The following is a 22,427-nucleotide window of genomic DNA, read 5'->3' as shown; positions in this document are numbered from 1 at the left end:
TGTTTTTATACTCCTGATAAACACAAGGTTATATAAATAAATTATCAGTATTAACTGCATAGTAAGCAAAGTTTATATATATAAAGAATCAAATGTTGTGTTAATATTTTATATATTAAACATATACATTGATAAAATTATACCTGTGCATAATACACATTTATTTCTTATGATTATTAGAAATGAACTGAGAATATGTAAGAAATTATTTATTAATATTCATAAAAAATTTAGATAACTGATGTGATTTTCTTAATCAGAAATACAAAATAATGAATAAATAATGACATATGAAATGTTGCTCTGATTTATTTTGGGATTAAATACTATTTTAAAAGTTTAATCCTAATCATCTTTGTTAGTATTTCTATTAGATCTACTTATAAACTATTAGTCTTAAATCGGTGGATTTTGTGAATTGTGGAATAAAAATCCTTAGAAAAAAATCTCCCGAGGACGAATAATTTATGTAGTAATAATACCACCATTTTTCAATAAAATTATTTGAATAAATATTTTTAAAATACAAAATTACTATTCTTAATTGTTATATATATTTATAATTATTAATATATCAAATTAAGTTTATATAAGTTCTGTAATTATCAAACTGAAAATAAAATATAAAAATCTTAGCTGTATTTTATGTTGAAAATAAACATTAATTCAATTTAATTTATTTTTATAAAATATGTTATGTTATAATTTTCATGCGTCAACAATAAATAACATTAGTCATTACTCATTAATAATATTTTATTTGTTCTAAATTTTATAAAAAATTAAATAGAGTTTTGTTAAATCAATGTCATTTGTTTCTCAACAAAAAAATTCCTTTTTTGATTTTATTATCATTGATAGAGGACTTCCCTACGTTTGTGGTTCATAATCGGATAATTTTTTTTCTGATTTTTAGGTTCTATGCATTGTCAAAATAGCCAAAATTATATACAAACATTGTATAAAATATACTGTATAGAATGTATAATATTAACCTAAAATTTGAAAATACTTAAAATGTTTTGTTTATAAATATAAGTTACCTATTAACTGAAGAATATTTTATATTTGACAAGCAATATTTCTCAATGGCATTAAAATTTTGACCTGAAAATATTTAATATTTTTAAATCTCTTATTTGCTTTGTAATTATTTATGAAGTAAAATTAAAAATTACTATCTACATTTTTGATAATAATTTATTAAATTTGTACTTTTAAACTTATTTTTCTTTTAGTAAATATTACATTAAGGTGCAATTTTTAAATTAGTTTTGTATGTTATTACTTCTATGTAAATTTATATATTTTATGATTTCATTGTTCTAAAAGTATTTATAGTAAAAAAATAACTTATTAAACATTATTAATCAAATATAAATTATTTCCTTACTTTGTGTTCCTTTTATATATAAGATTTATGTTTTGTAATTAGTATAATCTATATTTTGTAGTTATGCTTAACTTTCTAGTTAGGAAACAAAAGAAAATTATTTATTTTTCAGCTTTTAGTGTTGATATTAGTGTCTTCTACAAGTTCTTTCCAGAACATCCTTCTACACTCAATCACTGGCATTGTTTCAAAAAATAATTTCTCATATTATACACTACAAAATAGAGGATATGTTTCTATTATATTAATATCAGAGTAAGTAGTTCTTAAAATGTTATACTATTATATTAAAATATATGTATTTATTTTAATTTAGAGAAGGTGACGCTGATTTGTATGTATCACAGCCTCATATTTCACATCATCCTACTTTTGATCCAGATACATATTGCCTTCAATCTACTACATGTGGAATTGATATTCTTCATATACCAAAATGGTAATAATAATAATAAATATCTTACTACTTATCAGTTATCAGTATAATATGTTAAGTTTGAAAATAGAACTGTAACTTAATATATTAAAAAATTTTTTTTTATAATTGTGTCAATTTCTTGACAAGCAATGCTGATTATAGAATGTTTTTAAAAAGTTGTCATGGAGAGCCATGTTGATGTAATTATAGGTTTTAATGTTTTTTCTTTATTGTATAGTTTTATATTTATCAATGTATTTATCATATACTTATTTATGACATATATTTCATTGGTAAAATTATGGGAAATTTCTAATTTTTGTTTTTTCCTTTTCCCAACCATAATCTGTTCCTGTGATTTATATATTCTTAAGTCGCTATTGAAAGTGAAAATAAGCAAAAAAAAAATTGAGTGAAAAATATAAACATTACATTTTTTCAATTACATTATTTTTTATTTGTATAATTTCAGAAATTTGAATTCGAAATACAATTTAAATATGGACATATACTATTATATTTTATTAATTTAACAGATATTAAAAAACATAAAACAATTGGTAAATTATTCCTTTACATTTTTTTACACATTGAAAAATAACAGATAAAATATCAATATCTTATAAATCATTAACAAATATTTGGAATCAGTATATAAATATGTATTTAGTATTTAGTAAAGTAATTTTTCCTATTTCATAGTACATATCTTTTATAATAAAATATTTTATTAATTTTTACTTAGTTTTTTATAACTTCTTTGTTGAGTTAAGATAGTTAAATGTAAATTTAATAAACTTATTTGATGCTTTATTAAATATATATTATAGGTTTAAACGGCCTATTTATCTTGGTATTTATGGTCACCCGTCTTATGAAATTGCCAGCTATACATTAGATATAATTCAAAATTCAGACCCTGGTGAAGAATTTAATTTAAATTTGTTTGAATCTGAAGAAGGAAATGAAACTCAATCAATAAATAATGATGAAGACAATGATGTAAGAAATTAAATTAAGTATCTGTTGTATTATTACTAAAAAACAACAACTTTAAATACTTATTAAGATACATTTTAATAGTATTTCATATATAATATAATAGAGATAAAAATTAAATGAAATGTAAAAAAATAATATTTTGTTATTTTATATAATGTTCTTACTAAATACCGTAGACAAATTATATATTAATTATTATAATTATTATTTAAGGACATTAATGAAAAAGCTGAACATGTCATAGATTTCTTTGGCATACCTCTACAATCAATTTGGAATTTTATTAGTATCATCATACAAGTATTATTTTTATGAATATTAACAATTAAACAAAATGCTCCCATACGAAAATCAAATGTTTTTGGATGTTTTGCATGAGGATGGCCTAGTAATATGTGCTAAGTAAATTTAACATTTGTTTTATATTTAATAATTAAATTATATTATTAAATTATTAATTATTTGTATAGGGGTCTTGGATTAGAAACTGTGATATTGAACATAATTAAAGTTTTTTGTGATCCTGGTAACTTAGTATTTGTTATTGGTTCATCTGCTACTGAAGAAGATTTTTGGATTACACAATTAAAAAAAGATAGTATTAAACCATTACCAAAAATACTATCTGCTGACACTTCAATAGCTGAAAGGTAGTGTAGTATAGAATACAGAATTACAGATTATTTTGATCCATTTATTCATGTATAGGGTGAGTTACTGTGTCTTAATCTTTCCTGAATTTATTTTATGGGAAAATAAGAAGATATAGTGGCCACCTTAATAAACATGTATATGTTATAATGTTAAATTTATTTCACAACATTATATATTAATTTTTCAGAGAAAAAATTTATCTTCAAGGTGGAGTATTATTTGTATCATCTAGAATATTAGTCGTGGATCTTTTAAAACATAGAATTCCCATCCCTCAAATAACTGGAATTTTGGTTTGCCGAGCTCATAATATATTAGAATCTTGTCAAGAAGAATTAGCTCTAAGATTGTATCGTACGGAAAACAAAGTATATAAGTATATTTATGCATTTAACTATGATTCTGGAATAAATTGCTACAGTTTTATTTAAATTTTAGAAACTGTTGTTACTATTATAATATTTATTTTAATATGTCTTGTTAACAGTGGCGTATTTTCAAATTTTTTCTATGGGGGGAGGGGTCTAATAAACCCGACATAATATAGATAGGTACTGATATAAAGAAATAGTTTTTAATAGATTATAAGAATAAAAATAGTTGTTTTATTATATTTTAAAGTACAAAATCCAAACGTCTTTTTTTTTTACAATTATTGATGTTTATCTAATACGGGTATTGTTTAAAGTGGTAATACATACAATACAAGGAAAAGTTTAGTTACGCGCGGTAGCAGGTTTTTAAGCGTTCGACCGTGTCCGTTGGCCAATTTTAAGCTATATTTTATATAAATATTTTGTTCACGTGAAAAATTGCATCGTCCGCGTGTGTCTACATAAATCAGGGTTTGCAAATATGTAAGAATTTTTAGTTTTTTTTTTTTTTAGAGATTCCGGGGGGGTCTAATATCCCTGGACCTCCCCCCCCCCCGTAAATACGCCACTACTTGTTAACACGAGTTAAATAATTTATTATCTTAATGGTAACAATATTAACTGTTTTTTTTTTTATTAATATTTTAATTTTGAAGTGAGTTATGATAAATTTTAAATTTCAAATTTGTAATATTTTATTTATACACCAGCTTCATTTAAAAATTAAATTATTAAAAAAATAAATGTGATTGTGGTAACCCCTTAAATGCTAGATAGTTTTATTCTTATTGTACTTCATATTTATTGCTAATAAAAAATATTTCAATATCAAAATTCATGTAATACTAAAGCTTGGAAGATATTAAGTTACGTATTTTTCTGTATGTTCGTAATTTATACCATTTAATCAATGATAAGTTAAAAAATAAATAATTTAAAATACATATTTATACAAATTTCATTATTTTTAGAAAAAATGTGCATATTTATATTTTTTATATATTAATATTTAAGGTAAAAAATTAATATTTCCTTCTAATACCTATGATTTAGACAGTATTTTTCTTTTATTGGTTGACAGTTTTTTGTAAAACTTTCAATGTTATAAATTTGTCCTTAATTTTTAATTTTTTATATTTTTTTTTAGACTGGATTTATTAAAGCTTTTTCAGCTTCCTCACAAACATTCACTTATGGATTTACTAAAATTGAAAGAATTATGAAAAATTTGTTTGTTCCTAAATTATATCTTTGGCCCAGATTTCATCTTGCTGTTAAGTCAAGCTTAGATAAAATAAATGTAATACCACTAAATTCTATTATAATTAATTATTTTTGATTTTAAATTAATTTATAATTTTAGCCTGAAGTTATTGAGTTACATGTAGAATTAACACCTGCAATGATAGAAATCCAAACATCTTTACTTGATCTTATAAATTATTCAATTAAAGAGTTAAAGAGACTCAATCCTTCAGTAGGTATTTTTCTGTTAAAGTTTTATTATTTTAAAAGATATTTTTGACTTAGTATAATTTTATGTAAAGCTTGAGACTGAAGAAATTACAGTTGAAAACAGTTTATCAAAATGTTTTCATAAAATATTACAAACACAATTAACCCCAATTTGGCATAGATTGAGTAGCACAACAAAGCAATTGGTATCTGACCTTAAACTTCTACGTAATTTAATGATGTAAGTAAACAAATATATTTATTCCTATCTATTTTTAACATGGCATATTATTATTTTACAAAACTTTTATTTACATCTTCATTATTTATATTTAAATTTGCATGTCTTAGGTCTGTCACATCTTTGGACTCCGTTCGATTTCAATCCATGTTATTAAATTATTCTTCTGTTGATTATGCACACCGTAGTTCAGGATGGTTGTTACTTGATGCTGCAGAAACACTATTTATTACAGCTAAACAACGTTTGTTTAATTCTAAAAAAGGTATTTCACAATTTTTAAATAATTAAACATTATTTCTGAATTTTATTTTGTTTAGAAATTTGTCCGGAACATAATCCCAAATGGGGAGGATTGACAGAAATATTAAAAGAAATTGGTCAGAATTCAAAAGAAAATGGTGAAATTGTATTAGTGCTTGTACAATCTGCAAAAACATGTTGTCAATTGAAAAATGTAATAGAATTAGTATTTATTTTTTATTAAATATATCATTAATACAGTATACATAATATCACGATAATGATTTATGGTTTATATAGCTTCTTGTTCAAGGAGCGGATACTTTACTTTTAAATTTGTATAAAACACATATTAAAGATAAGCCAATTATATCCACACAAAAGAATACAACTAATGAAGAATTGGAAATAAATGAGAATTTAAATAATGATGAGGAATTGAATGAAAATGATTTAAATAATTGTTTCACTTTGACTCAAAGTAAAAATGAAGATGGATTGACATTCACAGAATGTGCTAATGAAACTCGGGTATATAATAGTTTGTTTATTTTATCAATATTATTTATTTATTTTAATAATAATATGGAAAATGCTAAATGTATTAATTATTAATTTAATTATGTAATGAATACTCTTACATATTACATTTTTATTTTTATTAATATAATAATATACATTGTACAAGAATAATGGTATAACAATAAATAACCTTAATAATAAAAAATATTATTTGTTCTAGAATGAAACATTAAAAGAACCAATTATAGTATTACAGCAGTATAAAAAAGATGGAGATTTCTTATCTCTTCCGCGTACACTAAGAGAGTTACAACCTAAGTATATTGTTATGTATGATGCAAACATGACAGCAGTTAGACAAATTGAAGTAAAACTTCATTTTTAGTATAATTATATTATCTAGAGTATATAAATATTATTTTATAGGTATTTCAAAACTCTGATGCAAAATTGAAGTTAGTTGTTTACTTTTTAATATTTGGAGGATCCACTGAAGAACAAGCTTATTTAACAACTCTAAGAAGAGAAAAATTACTTTTTGATTTTCTAATCAAAGAAAAAGCTGTATGTATGATTTAATTACTGAATATATTGCATTATTATTATCATTATTATTTTACTTTGTTATATTTTTATTACCATTATTTTACATTTATAGGTAATGGTTATTACTAAAGGTCAAGATGGTAAAGATGAAGATTGTCCTGAACTAGCTCGTGATTTAGGAATTCATCCTTCAGAAATGTTAAATGATGATGATAAAACATATAACCCAGATGAAAAGTCTATTAAAAAAGATAATCCTAAAGTTATTGTTGATATGCGGGAATTTAGGTCTGATTTGCCTGCGTTACTTTATCGCCGCGGTATTGATATAGACCCAGTTACTTTACAAGTAATTTACATTATAAAAATATTACATTTTTTTTGTATATTAATTTAAATATTTGGTTTAGGTCGGTGATTACATTTTAACACCTGAAATGTGTGTAGAAAGAAAAAGTATTGATGACTTGATTGGTTCTTTAAAATCTGGTAGATTATATCATCAAGCATTAATGATGTGTCGTCATTATACAAAGCCAATATTACTTATTGAGTTTGATCAAAACAAACCTTTTGATTTACAGGTAATTTTTTATGTATAGTATAATTCTTAAAATATTTTGTCTATGAGCTATAGGTAATTGAAATTTTGATATTTTTTAAATGACAATAAAATAATTTTACCTGGTCAAAATTAATGAAAATGTATTATAAGGTTCCTCACAAGTTGTTATTAAAGTAATTTAATAAAAGGTTGAATGAAAATCCACCAACAATTTTTTCTTCGAAATTGCAATAATTATATGATAGAATATATTATGGAACCATAATATAATGTTAAATAATAATAATTAATCAATGATTACATTTAACTAGTAGGTCATGTGATACCAACATATTAAATACCTACTTGAGACGCAACATGTTTTAAATATCCCTGAAGATGTAAAATTATAATTTGTTACATTATAAACTTATAAATTATAATCATTTCATATATATTTTTACTAAAATAAAGTGAATATGTAAATAATAACTAAATTCAAATACATTTTTCAGGGAAGATTTTATCTTAGCAAAGATATGACAACTAGTCATCGAAATGACATTACTTCGAAGTTACAATTGTTAACTTTACATTTTCCAAAACTTCGATTAGTATGGTCTCCCAGTCCATTTGCTACAGCAGAACTATTTCAAGAACTCAAGGTATTTTTGGTTACAAATTATAAAGTTGTAATTTTAATTAAATTTATGTTTTGTTTAAAAAACATATGATATTGCTAAGAGTTAATAATTTAAAATGTTATGTTAACTCAGCTATTAAATTAGTAAAAATGTATAAGAGTTCCATAGTTTTGCATGTTAACTTATCTTAATTATTTTTATATAGGAAGGTAAGAACGAGCCAATATCATCAGAAGCAGCTGCAGTTGGTTTAGAGGCAGGACAAAATTTTGATGAAGAAATATACAATGCAATTATTAAGGTTAATAATAATTATTCTTTATAATTAATAAATGTTAGGTTTAAAGTACTTTATAAAAAAAAATTTGAATTCAAATTTATTATGTACAATTTAAAATAGTAATTTTAAGATAGGATATTTAATATTTATGTTATTATTATAATTTATAACACATTATTATAAAACTTTAATTTCATTGTAAGTGATATAATCACTTGTTCTTTTCACTATTAAATTATTTAAGATAATGTAGAAAAAAGGATGTTTTTACTGCCTGCTATTTACATACATTTATTTGCTTAAATATTTTAAATTTTGTGAATAAAAATAAAAATCCTATTATGATTTATAAATATGTAATAATAATTTTATAAAATTTAAAATTGTTTTTAGGATTTCATGAGTAAATTGCCTGGTGTAACTACTCAAAATATATTAAACTTATTAAATAAAGGACAGTCACTTATACATATGCTGAGAATGTCATTACAAGAATTAAAAACAATTGCTGGCAACTCTCAAGATGCAGAGACTTTGTATAATACACTTCATAAAAAAATAAAATCAACCAATGAACAATCTAGTGTTAAACCTCAATCAAGTAAAGGTTTTCGAGCAACAATGAATAAAAAACGATTTAAACATACAAATTCAAAATAAAAATAGTCAAAAGACTATTACAATTTATCTGTTCCTATATTAATAAAAAAATCAAACTATAATATTTTATATATCAACATTTTATGCATTTATTTAAAAAAAAAGCTGTAATTTGTTTATTCTTTTTCAATAGCGTTGGGTTAAGTAATCATTTAATTGCCACATGACCTTTACTAGTGCCACTTATTTGTATTATTTGTTGAAATAATATGATGTATATATTTTTAATTTTTTTTTTTTATCAACCTTGTTACAAAATTAAAAATAATCAAAGTATTTGAATTTTTTTTTCCTTAAAAAATATTTGGTAATATACTAATTCTGTGGATCAATTTCCCATAAGTCTTACACAATAAAACACTGAATTTGTTTAATATTATAATTAATTTTGTTCTTATTTTATATGTGTTCTCTAAAACTGCAACTGTCATAGGTGCAAATAGTGAGGGGAGAGAGTGACTTGATAGTTAGTGGGCTAAGTCCTTTTTCCTTACTGTGGCCCCTCCCCTTGCCACGAAGAAAAAATACTGACAATTTTACATATTTATAATATTTTTTTAAAGATTGTGTAATACCATAAAATCTTTAAAAGAAAAGAGTCCAGTATGGACCTACAAAGCTCCAGCTCCCCCTACTAAATTTCAAACTATTTATGCCTATGGGAAATGTATAAATATAACTATATAAGATATTGAGTATAATATTTGATTTATATATTTAATATGCTCTGTATTGTTAATTTAGTTTAAAATGTCTTTTCTATAGGACTTCAAAACTAATGAATATCAATAATTGTTTGAGGATAAATAATTATTTCACAGGTGAATATCAAATGTTGTAAACATTTTAAAATACTCATAAAAAATTATTTTAAGAAATAGAATTTTTGTTGAAAAATTAATAAAGACCCTGTATTAAATTTTTAAATTTTAGGTATAAATAAAAATGCATTGCTCCTTTGTAGTATGATGTGAAGAAGATTATTTTAATATTGTATGTCTCACAACTCACAAGGCAGTATTCTCGCACCGACATTGTGTAATTTTTATATAGCTGATCGACCTACGAGAATCAAATGCCATCAACAGCCACTTTTTCTGATGATACTGCAATAACTTCATCTAGCCTTGACTTAGACTCTGCCATAAAAAATCTCCTAGACTATCTAATTAAATTATAAAAATTATTAAACTTATGGAAAATGAAAGTAAATCCATCCATTTAATCTTTAACCTCAACCCATAGCCCTCCATTTTTCTTGGTGACAAAATAATCCCCATGGACATCTCAAGTAGTCAGGGTTGGGCAGTATCTTCGATACAAGTATCTAAGATACATATCTTAGATACAAATGTATCTTGTATCTCGATACGATTATATAAAGTATTGAGTACCTATCCTGTATCGTGATACATTTGTAATCAATGTATCGAGTATTTCATAAAATAATTGTATTAAAAAAATACTCAATACTTTAATGCGATACTTTGAAAAATTAATTTTATAAATCCATAATTTAACTGCAGTACAACTTGTACGAAATTATTTTTCAACCTATATTAGCCATATTAAGTTATATCTGTATACCCCTAGCAGGATTTATTCATAATCCTATCAGGATTAAATTATCAGACATTACATTTGAAAATTTAGTATTTTTAAAAGGAAATAAGAATATTATATGATATCTATAATTTATTTTTATTATTATTTATTCATGTAATTTAACAATTGACTTATTATAATATATTTATACTTAATTAATATTTGAACATTTAAAGTTAAATGCATTTGTCTAGATTCACAACCTACCTAATTTTGTATAAATAAAATTTAAAAAAAACCTACGCGTCATAGGCTATGACTAATTTTTTCAAATGTATTGGGTATCGAGTATCTACATATTTAAAATTAAAATATTAGTATCGAGTATCTAAATCTAGATATAGTATCTCGATATTTCAAATCCAAGTATCTAGTATCGCGATATTGAATTTTGAGTATCTTGCCCATCCCTGCAAGTAGTCAATTTATAAACATCTATAAACTTGAGGATGCTTAGCTGCATACATTAAAGATTAAACGTTATTCACATCACGACTAACAAACAAAAAAAAAAAAATTATAATATTTACAATCTAATCATTGTGCTTGTAAAATATTTTAAACGACTTAAACTGAGATTATAGGATTAATTATTAAAGACTGTAGACGATAGACCTTAGTAGGTAGTGTCATATTTGTATAATATAAGCGTCTGTTTAACAGACTCTGTTAGTCATTAGCTAGGATTTCTATGCATTTCCTTAAGTCCAAATTGATTAGTTGTCAGATATGTCCACGATTTGGCTTATTCTTGATTAAATAGTACAATTTTTTTTTTTGCATATTTTTTCATATTTTGAACATAATGGATATAATTGCATATATATACATTTTTGAGAATCTTGTTCATTTAAATGGTATTTATTTATTTAAGGAACGTCTATAATTATTGGTTTATTTGTCGAATTATTGTAAGTAACTATACTAGGACACTAGGTACCTATCAAATTAAAATGGACATAATATTAAAGAAGAATAAGGGATTCAAAACATTTCTAATAATGTCTAACATTATAGGTAAACAGCGAATATAAAACGTAAGAAAAAGATGTTAATATTTCTTTAAATCCGGAATAAATCACGTCATTTAAATATGGTCCAACATCGTGTGATGTGAAAAGGAGTTTCAGTCAATATAAATCTTCGATTTAATCGCCGGTCGTTCACATTTGAAAATTTAAAAAAAACATAATTTAATAATAGCATGTAATAATATTAACTAATATTTAAAAAAATTGATTTTGCCTATCTTTGCATATTTTGGTAAATAAAATGCATATTTTACAATTTTTTACTGCATAGAAATCCTAGCCCTAGTCATTACTCATTAGTGGTTTTTTTATTATATATATATATATAATATGTATGATTGAATTTTTGTTTTTGAGTAAAAAGCTTAACAATTTAATACTAGGTATATTATGCTCTTCACATGTTTTTATTCATATTTTATTTAATATTAATATCCAATATTATTTTTAGAAGCTTTTAAAGTTAGAATTTTTAAGAATTATTATTTAAATATTTAAAAATTTTTAGAACAAATGGTTTATTCTTATTGGAATAGACAATAGTTAATAAGTTAATTCCAGAAGTGATACTTCTAAGTTTTCTATGTGTACTTCCAATGGATAAATATTACAAAAATATCTGTTCCTATATCCTATTTACTTTTGAATCTTGTTTAAATTGCATTTATTTCAAAAACTTTGGAACTTTTTTTGGGACAAATGCTTATCAGTTATTGGAATGAATAATTGTGGAATATGAAAATTTGAAATACAACCCCTATAAGTGCTACGTACTATAAACCTATAAAGATCTTTGTAGGTCTATGCTACGCACAGATATATACTAAATAGTAAATACTAATATTAGTATATATCTGTGATGCTACGTACTTACAAATTGCATTAATTTATCCACGGGTTTTCAATTTTTCTTCCATTGAAATCGTAAACTATGCAGCTCTGTCTCTTTCTAACAATGAGCCACATTGATTGGTGGGAGAGGTGGCTTATGGGAGGCGCTGTCCATATCGTTATAGATCAGTTTGTGTTTATTATGTATGACGTCACCCAAATCAGAACCGCGAATAGGTTAGTACCTTGTGCACTTTAATTTATAGTTTGTGGAAGGGGCGTGAGGACCGTTTATCGTTTATGTCATTAAAATAAAAAATACAATTATTGAATTATTTATGTATTTACTATTTAGCATTACCCATGTTTTTGTTTATTACTTTACAGTAATACAGTAATTACTAATCATTAAATTATTTTTCATATTTAGAGATATCATTATCTGATTGTTCGTAATTTGTGTTCTGTTTGGTATTTTTTATATTAATCAATTTATTTATTTTTATTATTCTTTTGATAACTTAAATACAAATTACACAAATTGATTAACAATTATCAATTTTTCATAAAAAATCGTCCATTATCTAGTTTATAGTGCAGTTTATATATCGGTTAATTATTTATAATCCTGTTGGATTTAGTAATGTGACTGTTTTATTCGAAACTATATTTTATGTTTATTTTACATTGAATCTAAATATCTATAAAAATGACTTGGGGTTTTGTTACTTGTGGTCCTAACGAGGCTTTGGTTATATCAGGTAATTCAAATGTTTTTCAATTTGCTGAGTTTTGTTTACCTAATTTAGTTAATTTATTATAATTTATATTGTCTGATATTTTTATTATTTTATTTATTAATATAGTCCATTTAGTGCTTATAGTTATTTTTGTTTGTTTATTTATATTTTATACATCATATTAGTTTAAAATATGTTAATGTACTTCATTTTTTGTAAATAAATCTTTATACTTTTAATTGACCCAGCTCATTTATTTTTACTTATAAGAATTACCTGGGATTTATAATGCAGATCAAAAATGAATATATAATATATTGTTAGTGTTATTGTGTAGTTGTTGTTATGACAGCATAGAGGAGAATGATATGAATCATAAAAAAGGGCATTTTTTAATAAAATATAGTAGTAGCATACTGAATAATTTTGATATCTAAGGCAAACTACCAATTGACCATGCACCCACAGCTTTTAATCTGTATTTTTTTTTATTTTTACTTAATACACATAAATATATAATCTTATTAAAAAAAAATTATGGTATTTAATTCATTACTAGGTACCCACCCAATAACCATTTTGGTCTTAAGGAAATTGCCTTAAAAAAGCCTACTTTGGCTTTACAATTAGTCCACTGGAATACAGGACTTACCGTTATATACCAGTATATACTTAACTATAAATGTTTATGTTATATTCTATTATAACTATAATTTGAGATAATTATTTTTTTTTTTCAAGGATTTTGCTATGGCAAACCAAATTTGGTTCCCGGTGGAAGAGCATTTGTTTGGCCCGTTATACAATATTGCCAGAGGTAAATATATTATTGATGCATATTTTATATATTTATCTTAAGAAAAATATTTTTTGTCATATATTCGTGTCTTATAGGGCAAGTCTTGGATGAAAAGTATGAATGAAATTAGATACTATACAATAAATATATACAGTGAAACCTCGATTATCCGGGGTAATGGCGGGAAGGGGTCATACGGATAAATGAAAACCACGGTTAATCAAGACTTTTTATAATAATGTATTTTTTTATTTAATTATAATTAGAAATTTATACAATAATGTTATACATCTACATTCCATACTTATTTTTAAATTTTCGGAAGAGTGAGCACGATTAATCGCGAACACGGATAATCCAGGTTCTACTGTAGTAATATAGCTAATACAATAACTAATATGAAATTAAATTATCAAGATTTTAATTAAATATAAAAGAAAATGATTAACCTGTCTGCAGCTGAGTTTAATAATATATATTATAAGCAACGGTGTCATATTATCATCCCGCTCTCATTTGGCTTTTTTCTTGATTTTTTATTTTTTATTATTTAAATAGAAATTTATGTTATCAATATTTTTTTCTGTGTTATTTTTAATTTTTCATATAAAATGTTGATTGATGACAGTATATGAAAAATTAATGAAAAGATATTTATCTTCTTGGGGTGACCTACATCATGATGTTATTAATAACTGATAAGCTTTAACATACATAATAAATACATTTTCCGTGTATGTAATTAAAGATATAATATGGTTATAAATTATAATTAACCAGCACCTGTTGGTAAATTCTTGAATTCTTGAATTTACCAACAATTTTTTTGTTAAGTGGTTTGAGAATATTTAAAAATTCATATCCTTCCTTACTATAAAAAATGAATAAAATTGATTCTTACTGAGTAGACAAAGTCTCTGTATTTTTACAGATTTCGGCAGAATTTCACAATTTATTCACATTCCATATAAATACACACTAAACATACATTGTTATAAGTATTATTAATTTATTTTTTCATAGATCTGTTGTGACTTCTGATGCTACTTTAACAATTTATATTACATAAATACTGTGTTATTTTAAAATATTGTTTAAAGTTAAATTATTGCTAATATACACATTTTAATTTGAATAATGTATAAATATGAGAATATATTAGTTAATACATTGCTGATTTTTAATGTATTTACCTAATTTTTAATTTAATATATTGATATGTTTTAATTTTATTGTTGTTATTATGTGCTGATTGCATTATTAATTAATTTTAAATATTTTTAGAATTTGTTTGAACACTATGACGATACAAGTTGATAGTCCCAAGGTATATACTATCCAAGGTGTTCCTTTATCTGTTACTGGTATAGCTCAGGTATAGTATCTTATTGTAAATAATAATAAATACCTATATATTTTATAGATTATAAATTTAGACTATTTTAAGAGGAGGTTGGAGGTCGTCAATATAATAGGAATATTATATAGTTTTATTTTAGTATCTTATTTTTTTTTTAACTTTTTTGTATGTGAAGTATAAATTAACTAGTGTGAGTTGTAATTAAATTCACTATGACAACCAGGTTATATTTTTGGAAATTATTTTTCTTGAATATTTGTATGTTCTCGTATTTATGCATCAATAGTCAATGATAATATACATTAAATTAAAAATGTGTAATTTAGATGTCTAATTTTTTTTCATGTTTATACTATTTATGTCAGGAAAAATAATTTTCTATTTTTTTTTCTAAAAAATGTTTGAAAAGTCTAAATAAATAATAATATTTTAGTTTTGAATTTATTTGTATTGTTAAGTACTTTATTTTATTATTAGTAATATGATTTTTTAAATTCATTTTTACCAAAAACATTACATTTAAAAATGTCATTGTGTATATAAAATATAATAATAATATACATTAAAAGTTTTAATTATCTACAAATAATATTTTGAAATAACAACAAAATAACTAAAATTGTTATTTTTCATTTAATTATTTCGGTACGTCCAAATATGAATTTAAAATGTCTATAAAAAAAATGATATAAATATATTAACTTAATAAAGTAAGATGTTTATTTTAGTATAAATGTACTTAAATTATTAATTACATAAATGTTTAGGTAAAAATACAAGGGCAAAATGAAGAAATGCTTTTAACAGCGTGTGAGCAGTTTTTGGGTAAGCCCAAAGAGGAGATACATGAAATTGCATTGCATACTCTCGAAGGTCATCAACGAGCAATTATGGGCTCTATGACTGTTGAGGTTTGTTTATTTAAAAAATGTCTATTAATCTTATATAAATGGAAATAATGTTTGCAATTATTATTCTAGGAAATTTATAAAGATCGTAAAAAATTTAGTAAACAAGTATTTGAAGTAGCTTCTTCAGATTTAGTTAACATGGGTATAACTGTTGTGTCATATACAATAAAAGATATAAGAGATGAAGAGGTAAGTTGTATTTACTTTTAAATTATTTTTAAATTAATTTAGTAATTTTATTATACTAATTATAGTAGTAGATTTTAAATGTTGTACTTATTGCTTATAATATTTATATTTTGTTATTATCACTCAAGAAAAAAAATATACAGAATGATTCTTTTATCATACAACACTCATTATTTCAAAAAGTATTAATGTTTTTGAAAATATTTTTTTACATAGTTTCAAGTTGTTAAAAAACACTGGTTTTATGAAAAATTTATATTTTTAAATATTTTTTATCCTTATAATTTTTTAAGTTTTTTACTTTTTTGAATGACAACATAGTGTTTTAATTTCATATTCCAAAGCAGAATAATTTTCTGAGTATTTTGATACATAAAATTTGAATTTAGGGTGAGTAGTTTATGAGTTATACTTATTTAAAGTTTAGACAAGCGGAGTAGTGGACAAACATTTTGCGGGGTAACCCCATACCACTCCACTCCGCTCAACTAAACTTTAAATACATATAACTCATAAACTACTCGTCCTAAATTCGATTTTTATGTATCAAAATAGTCAAAAAATTATTCTGCTTTGGAATTTGGAATATGAAATTAAAAATCTATGTTGTCATTCAAAAAAGTAAGAAACTTAACAAATTATAAGGATAAAAAATATTTAAAAATATAATTTTTCAATAAAAATGTTGTTTTTTAAGAATTTGAAACTATTTAAAAAAATATTTTCAAAAACATGAATACTTTTTGAAATATTGAGTGTTTTATGATAAAAGAATCACCCTGTATATACATTTTTATAATTCCGTAGACAAATATTTTTAGTGTATTCAAACTATTTATGTTTGAAATAAATATCAATAAACATTTTTAAACACAGTATAGTATATTTTTGACCACCAATATATTATATTATTTAGTATTTACTATTTATTACTAAGTCTAATTTTAATGCTCTATGAATGACTTGTATACACTATTTTTATTGTGCTCTAATAGTCTAATATTTGTTTTATTCAGTTTAATTCATAATTAATTATTATATTTAGGGTTATCTTAGAGCACTTGGGTTGGCCAGAACTGCGGAAGTTAAACGTGATGCTCGTATAGGAGAAGCAGAAGCAAAAAGAGAAACAACGATTAAAGAAGCTATGGCAGAAGAAGAAAGAATGGCAGCCAAGTAATACTATTTTTATATAATTATAAAATATTTGTATATAGATAGTTCATTAAACATTAAACTGTAAAAACATAATATAATCAATTTCGTTTTACAGGTTGATTAATGATACAGAAATAGCTAAAGCTCAAAGAGATTTTGAACTTAAAAAAGCAGCATATGATGTAGAAATTCAAACAAAGGTATAATATATATTATATCATTATAAATAATATATTATTTTTTTTTATGATGTAAATAAATAAGCCATACTTGATACCTTCATTGTTGCACAGAAAAAGATTGAATTATTTAGTTATATATTATATATTTATATATAAATGTACGAGGTAAATATATTTATTATCGGTATTCGGTTGCTAGTGGTAACCTTATGAAAATTCTGATTAAATAATAATATAATGTATTATGCATCCAGAAAATATTGAAACAGTTAATAGTTTGAATAGGTGTTTAATATTTATAAGCTCATATGAAATTTAAATATTTTAGAAAGCTGAAGCCGAATTGGCTTTTGAACTTCAAGCTGCAAAAACAAAGCAACGCATAAAAGAGGAACAAATGCAAATTGATGTTGTGGAAAGAACACAACAAATTGCTGTCCAAGAACAAGAAATTCAAAGGCGAGAACGTGAGTTAGAAGCTACTGTAAGAAGACCAGCAGAAGCCGAGAAATTCCGGTAATATAATGTTTCCACTTTAAAGTGTTAATTGTGAATTAGAAAGATGGAATTCAAGATTTTTTTTAAAATTATTTTTGGACAGCAAATTTTTGAAAATGTAATGTAGTTTTCTTCTATTGATTAAAATATCAGTACCTACTATCATAGATCATTGAATTAAGAAATTTTTAAAATATTATAAATATTTTAATTTTTAATACAACATTTTTCAGGTCAAAATATTATATAAATGTAAGTTGTATGTAATTACAGTAATTTACAAAATGTTCATTATTTTGTGTAGTATTCAGTAATATTTATATTTTACGAAAGTGAGGCTAGTATTGTTTAAAACTGAAATAAAATTGATTAGTAGGGTTTTTTCAAGTTTTAGGTTTCAATCATAAAGATTTTTATTTTATAAACAAAGTACAAGGAGTGCAAGGCTGAGGACTGAGATTCTTTAGTGTGTCTGTAGTACTTCTCATTTTGACTAAACTCATTGAAACATGTTACATTAATGTTTTACATCCTTATTCTAGTGTTCAAGTTCTTAGGTTGGGTTATATCAGAAGAATTATTTTGTTATTTTCTATAATATATAACAATATAATCCATGCTAATTTAATTTTATGTATAGGTTAGGTTAGGTTTTATTGCTACACTTTTATTTAGCAGAATTAATCTTGTATGGTTAGCTTTAATATTAGAGTACATCAACCTTTAATCAAACTTAAAATTATGAACATTATCTGTTTATTTTGTAAGTTGGATTTTTATTTTATTTTATTGAATTATAATCAAGTTAAGTGTATAAAAAATATTACAATTTAAAAATATTTATGTTTTGTTCATAACATTTTTATAACTTCAAAATGTTGACAATAATAATTGGTGGCTAGGATTAATTAAATATGTCATTAGTTATGGGTATTATTGTTTGTTTATTTAACATATTAGCAATTTAATTTGATATGTTAACTATTCTTTATATATTTTAAATATTATCAATTAATTAAATTACCAATTAAGATGTTTTAAATAACTTATTAATATGGTTTTGTTAATGAAAATAGATTAGAGAAATTAGCTCAAGCAAATAGAACTCGAATTATACTGGAAGCTGAAGCTGAAGCTGAAACACTCAGGCTTAAAGGAGAAGCAGAATCATTTGCTATCCAAGCAAAAGCCAAAGCTGATGCAGAACAAGCAATGAAAAAAGCAGAAGCATGGAGAGAATACAAAAAAGCTGCTATTATTAATATGGTTCTTGAAGCATTACCAAAGGTAATTATGTTTAATTATGAAATCAATTTCACATAAATGTTACCATTATTCTCATTTAGAGTTATATTTATTTTGTATATTTAATTTTAGCTTGCTGCTGAAGTTGCAGCTCCTTTTGAAAATACCAAAAAAGTTACAATGGTGGCCAGTGGTGATGGGGATGTGGGGGCTGTAAGATTGACAAATGAAATTATTCAAATTGTTAATAAAGTGCCTGAAATGGTAACTACTTTAACTGGAGTTAAAATAAATGATGTCATGTAAGTTTTTTGGAATTAAGTAAAATAAAAAATATTAAAATTGTCATTAGTCAAGTGTAAATTATTAATTAAATTTAATAATCCATTTGAGATAGATTTTTTAGACATATCAAAATTTGTATTAAATTACACGTAAATAATATGTTTATGTATGTATATATTCTGTTTATGATATATGATTTAAATTTAAAAATAACATCTTCTGAAAAAATTTAAATCAAATATTAGTTTTGTACTTTTAATTATTTAAATTAAAAACAAAATTATACAATAATTTATTATATTTTTTCAACTTAATTTAAGTATAACCTTAATTATTATATGTATGTTTATTTATTTATTTTATCTTGTAACAGGAATATGTAAGAAAATGGCCTGGAAATTCGATCAATTTAATAGTATTATTGTTTTTTTATGCTTATGACCTTAATTGTCTTCCGATGCTCATAAAGTAAATAACGAATAATATTATTTATCCTTTATAATTAATCATTTGCTGAATGTTTTACATTATGGTATGTAGGTTTACCTTTTATATTCATTTTCCTTCTTTCATTACTATATTTTAATCATCAATCATTAATTATTATTTCTATTATTATTAATTATAAATAATTGTACATTATATATTATTTTTCCAATAAAACATAAAATTAGTTAATTTGCTATAAATAATAAATATGTCTGATGCTTTTTTATTGCTTTTGATGAAACTTAAACAGGTTATGGTATAAAAAGTCTTACAATTTTGTTTTGCTTAAAGTTACTAGTAATACCAGTAAAATTGTACATTTTTATATATTTAAAATAAAAAAAATATCCAAAATTATTGATTGTCTTTTTTATTAAACCATTGTTTTTACCTTTTATTTGTTTTAATTAAGAATGTCGATTTCAAGAGTTATTAATTTATTATTTATCTTATTCTTATCAAATACTTTACTTCATTTTGTATGCTTTACTGGGTTGTCCATACACAGTTGTCAATTTTGTTGGTCACTGATCAATGTGAAAATAATACACATATTTACACATGATTACAGTGACTAAATGTGTTTGGTAGTAAATTATTGGAGAAAAAAGAAATCATATTTTAAAATAAATATTATATTATTTTACTTTATAAGCTTATATCAAGGAAAAATTTATAAAAAAAAATAACAATTTTAATTTGAGTTTTTTATTTTAACATTATAGTAAATTAAATTTACAAATTTCTACTTTGACACTAAATATTTTCATAATTTATCTACTGCTTTATATTTATATATTTTTTAACATAATATTTTAAAACTTAATGTGGCTAATATTAAATTAGTTTTCTATGGTTAGGTAATAATAATATAACTTTTTATAATCAACATATTAATATATAATGTTAAAAGATAAAATCAGTACTTAACTTATTTTGAATAAATACCCCTTTTGTAGTTGCCATCAAAATATTAGATATAGTAATAATTGTAAATCTGTTTCATAAATACATCAGTTTTTATTAGTTAGTATAGAGATTTCTTAAATGTATTAGCATAAAATTATTGAATTATCTGCTGTAATGTTGTTTCAAGTTGCAGAAATTCTCATAGTACAGACAATTTACTACAGTCACTTGTTAGTATTATTAAAACACTGAACTCAATAATATTTTAGAAATACTTTTAAAAAAGTTATTTGTCTTGTAGTATAATAATGTATTAAGAATTTGTTCAGCACAATTTTGAATTTACACTGCTAGCATTTTAATTGACTTGGATATAATTAAATTAATGTATAATACAATAATTGTATTAGGACAATTCGGACAATATGTCGCATTTTATTGTTTCAATAATAAAATAATGATCACACGGCGTCCCGGATAGACAAATTAACTACATGATAATTGAGATTCAATTTTTTGATATATTAATATTCTAATTTTTGATAGTGACTTACAATAACTATTAAGTTATGACTAGTATGAAATAAATTGCGATTTTCTAATGATCAAAACTCTCTTAAAATTTAAAATATAAAAACAAACGAACAACCATAGATAATGTTTTTACTTTTAAGTTGTCAATTATAATTTATAGGTTAATTTAACCTAACATAAATCTAATAACAGAAGATTGGTTGTGCTAAACTTAATTTCACCAATTCACATATTATATAGATTATAGTAAGACCGTGAGACAATATTATATGCGTGCATGATGTTCAACGTCTTATGAATTTTACTATTTCATAATTTATGGACATATGATCATTCAGTGTGACCTATTTACTTTATTCAAGTACACCACTGTCCCGTCCTAGGTATGGATATAAGTCTATGGATTTCAATTTTATACCAATTCTAATTGATATTAAACTTAAATTCATATTTACTTTTACTTATATTTTAAGTTAAATATCAATCTATATTTTTCTGTGAGAGTAGGTACAACTGTGGCTTAGACATAGACTTAACACAATATTATAGTTATATCTATAGGCTAGACTGGCTAGAGCAAATACAAAAATTAAAAACGTTGATAAAGTTTGATTTTGATAATGGTATAATTCTGTTTGTCTGTTTGCTAAACGGCAGATTAAAGGTATGATAATTTTTATTTTTC

The 22,427-nt window shown here is 23.4% G+C and overlaps 4 protein-coding genes across 5 annotated transcripts in view; 3 read left to right on the top strand and 1 right to left on the bottom strand.

The window, feature by feature from the left end:
- The window catches only part of LOC132923049 (uncharacterized), a 225,397-nt gene that overhangs the window by 13,924 nt on the left and 189,046 nt on the right, over positions 1-22,427 (bottom strand). The window lies entirely within an intron of this gene.
- On the top strand, positions 806-3,128 carry LOC132923198 (UPF0669 protein v1g209471-like). Its single transcript, XM_060987051.1, has 5 exons — positions 806-874; positions 1,506-1,648; positions 1,710-1,832; positions 2,642-2,813; positions 3,027-3,128. Exons 1-5 carry the CDS (start codon positions 806-808, stop codon positions 3,126-3,128), a joined length of 609 nt encoding a protein of 202 aa, XP_060843034.1.
- LOC132919740 (DNA repair endonuclease XPF) lies at positions 2,674-9,358 on the top strand. Of its 2 annotated transcripts, XM_060981549.1 has the most exons (17): positions 2,674-2,813; positions 3,027-3,215; positions 3,284-3,463; positions 3,655-3,835; positions 4,989-5,141; positions 5,205-5,318; positions 5,389-5,537; positions 5,648-5,802; positions 5,858-5,994; positions 6,081-6,311; positions 6,523-6,669; positions 6,729-6,866; positions 6,961-7,197; positions 7,259-7,432; positions 7,908-8,057; positions 8,242-8,337; positions 8,710-9,358. In XM_060981549.1, exons 2-17 carry the CDS (start codon positions 3,148-3,150, stop codon positions 8,974-8,976), a joined length of 2,577 nt encoding a protein of 858 aa, XP_060837532.1. In that variant the 5' UTR covers positions 2,674-2,813; positions 3,027-3,147; the 3' UTR covers positions 8,977-9,358. The 2 variants fall into 2 exon arrangements, with proteins under 2 accessions (XP_060837532.1, XP_060837533.1); XM_060981550.1 differs by lacking the exons at positions 2,674-2,813; positions 3,027-3,215 and having other exon boundaries at positions 3,338-3,466; positions 3,657-3,835.
- LOC132921998 (flotillin-1) lies at positions 12,863-20,656 on the top strand. Its single transcript, XM_060985288.1, has 11 exons — positions 12,863-13,204; positions 13,925-14,000; positions 15,267-15,357; positions 16,110-16,253; positions 16,323-16,442; positions 17,488-17,618; positions 17,716-17,800; positions 18,111-18,298; positions 19,357-19,567; positions 19,658-19,827; positions 20,184-20,656. Exons 1-11 carry the CDS (start codon positions 13,153-13,155, stop codon positions 20,191-20,193), a joined length of 1,278 nt encoding a protein of 425 aa, XP_060841271.1. The 5' UTR covers positions 12,863-13,152; the 3' UTR covers positions 20,194-20,656.

The sequence above is a fragment of the Rhopalosiphum padi genome, chromosome 2, assembly GCF_020882245.1.
Source record: "Rhopalosiphum padi isolate XX-2018 chromosome 2, ASM2088224v1, whole genome shotgun sequence".
NCBI lineage: Eukaryota > Metazoa > Arthropoda > Insecta > Hemiptera > Aphididae > Rhopalosiphum > Rhopalosiphum padi.
This window is presented reverse-complemented; position numbering and strand designations above follow the sequence as displayed.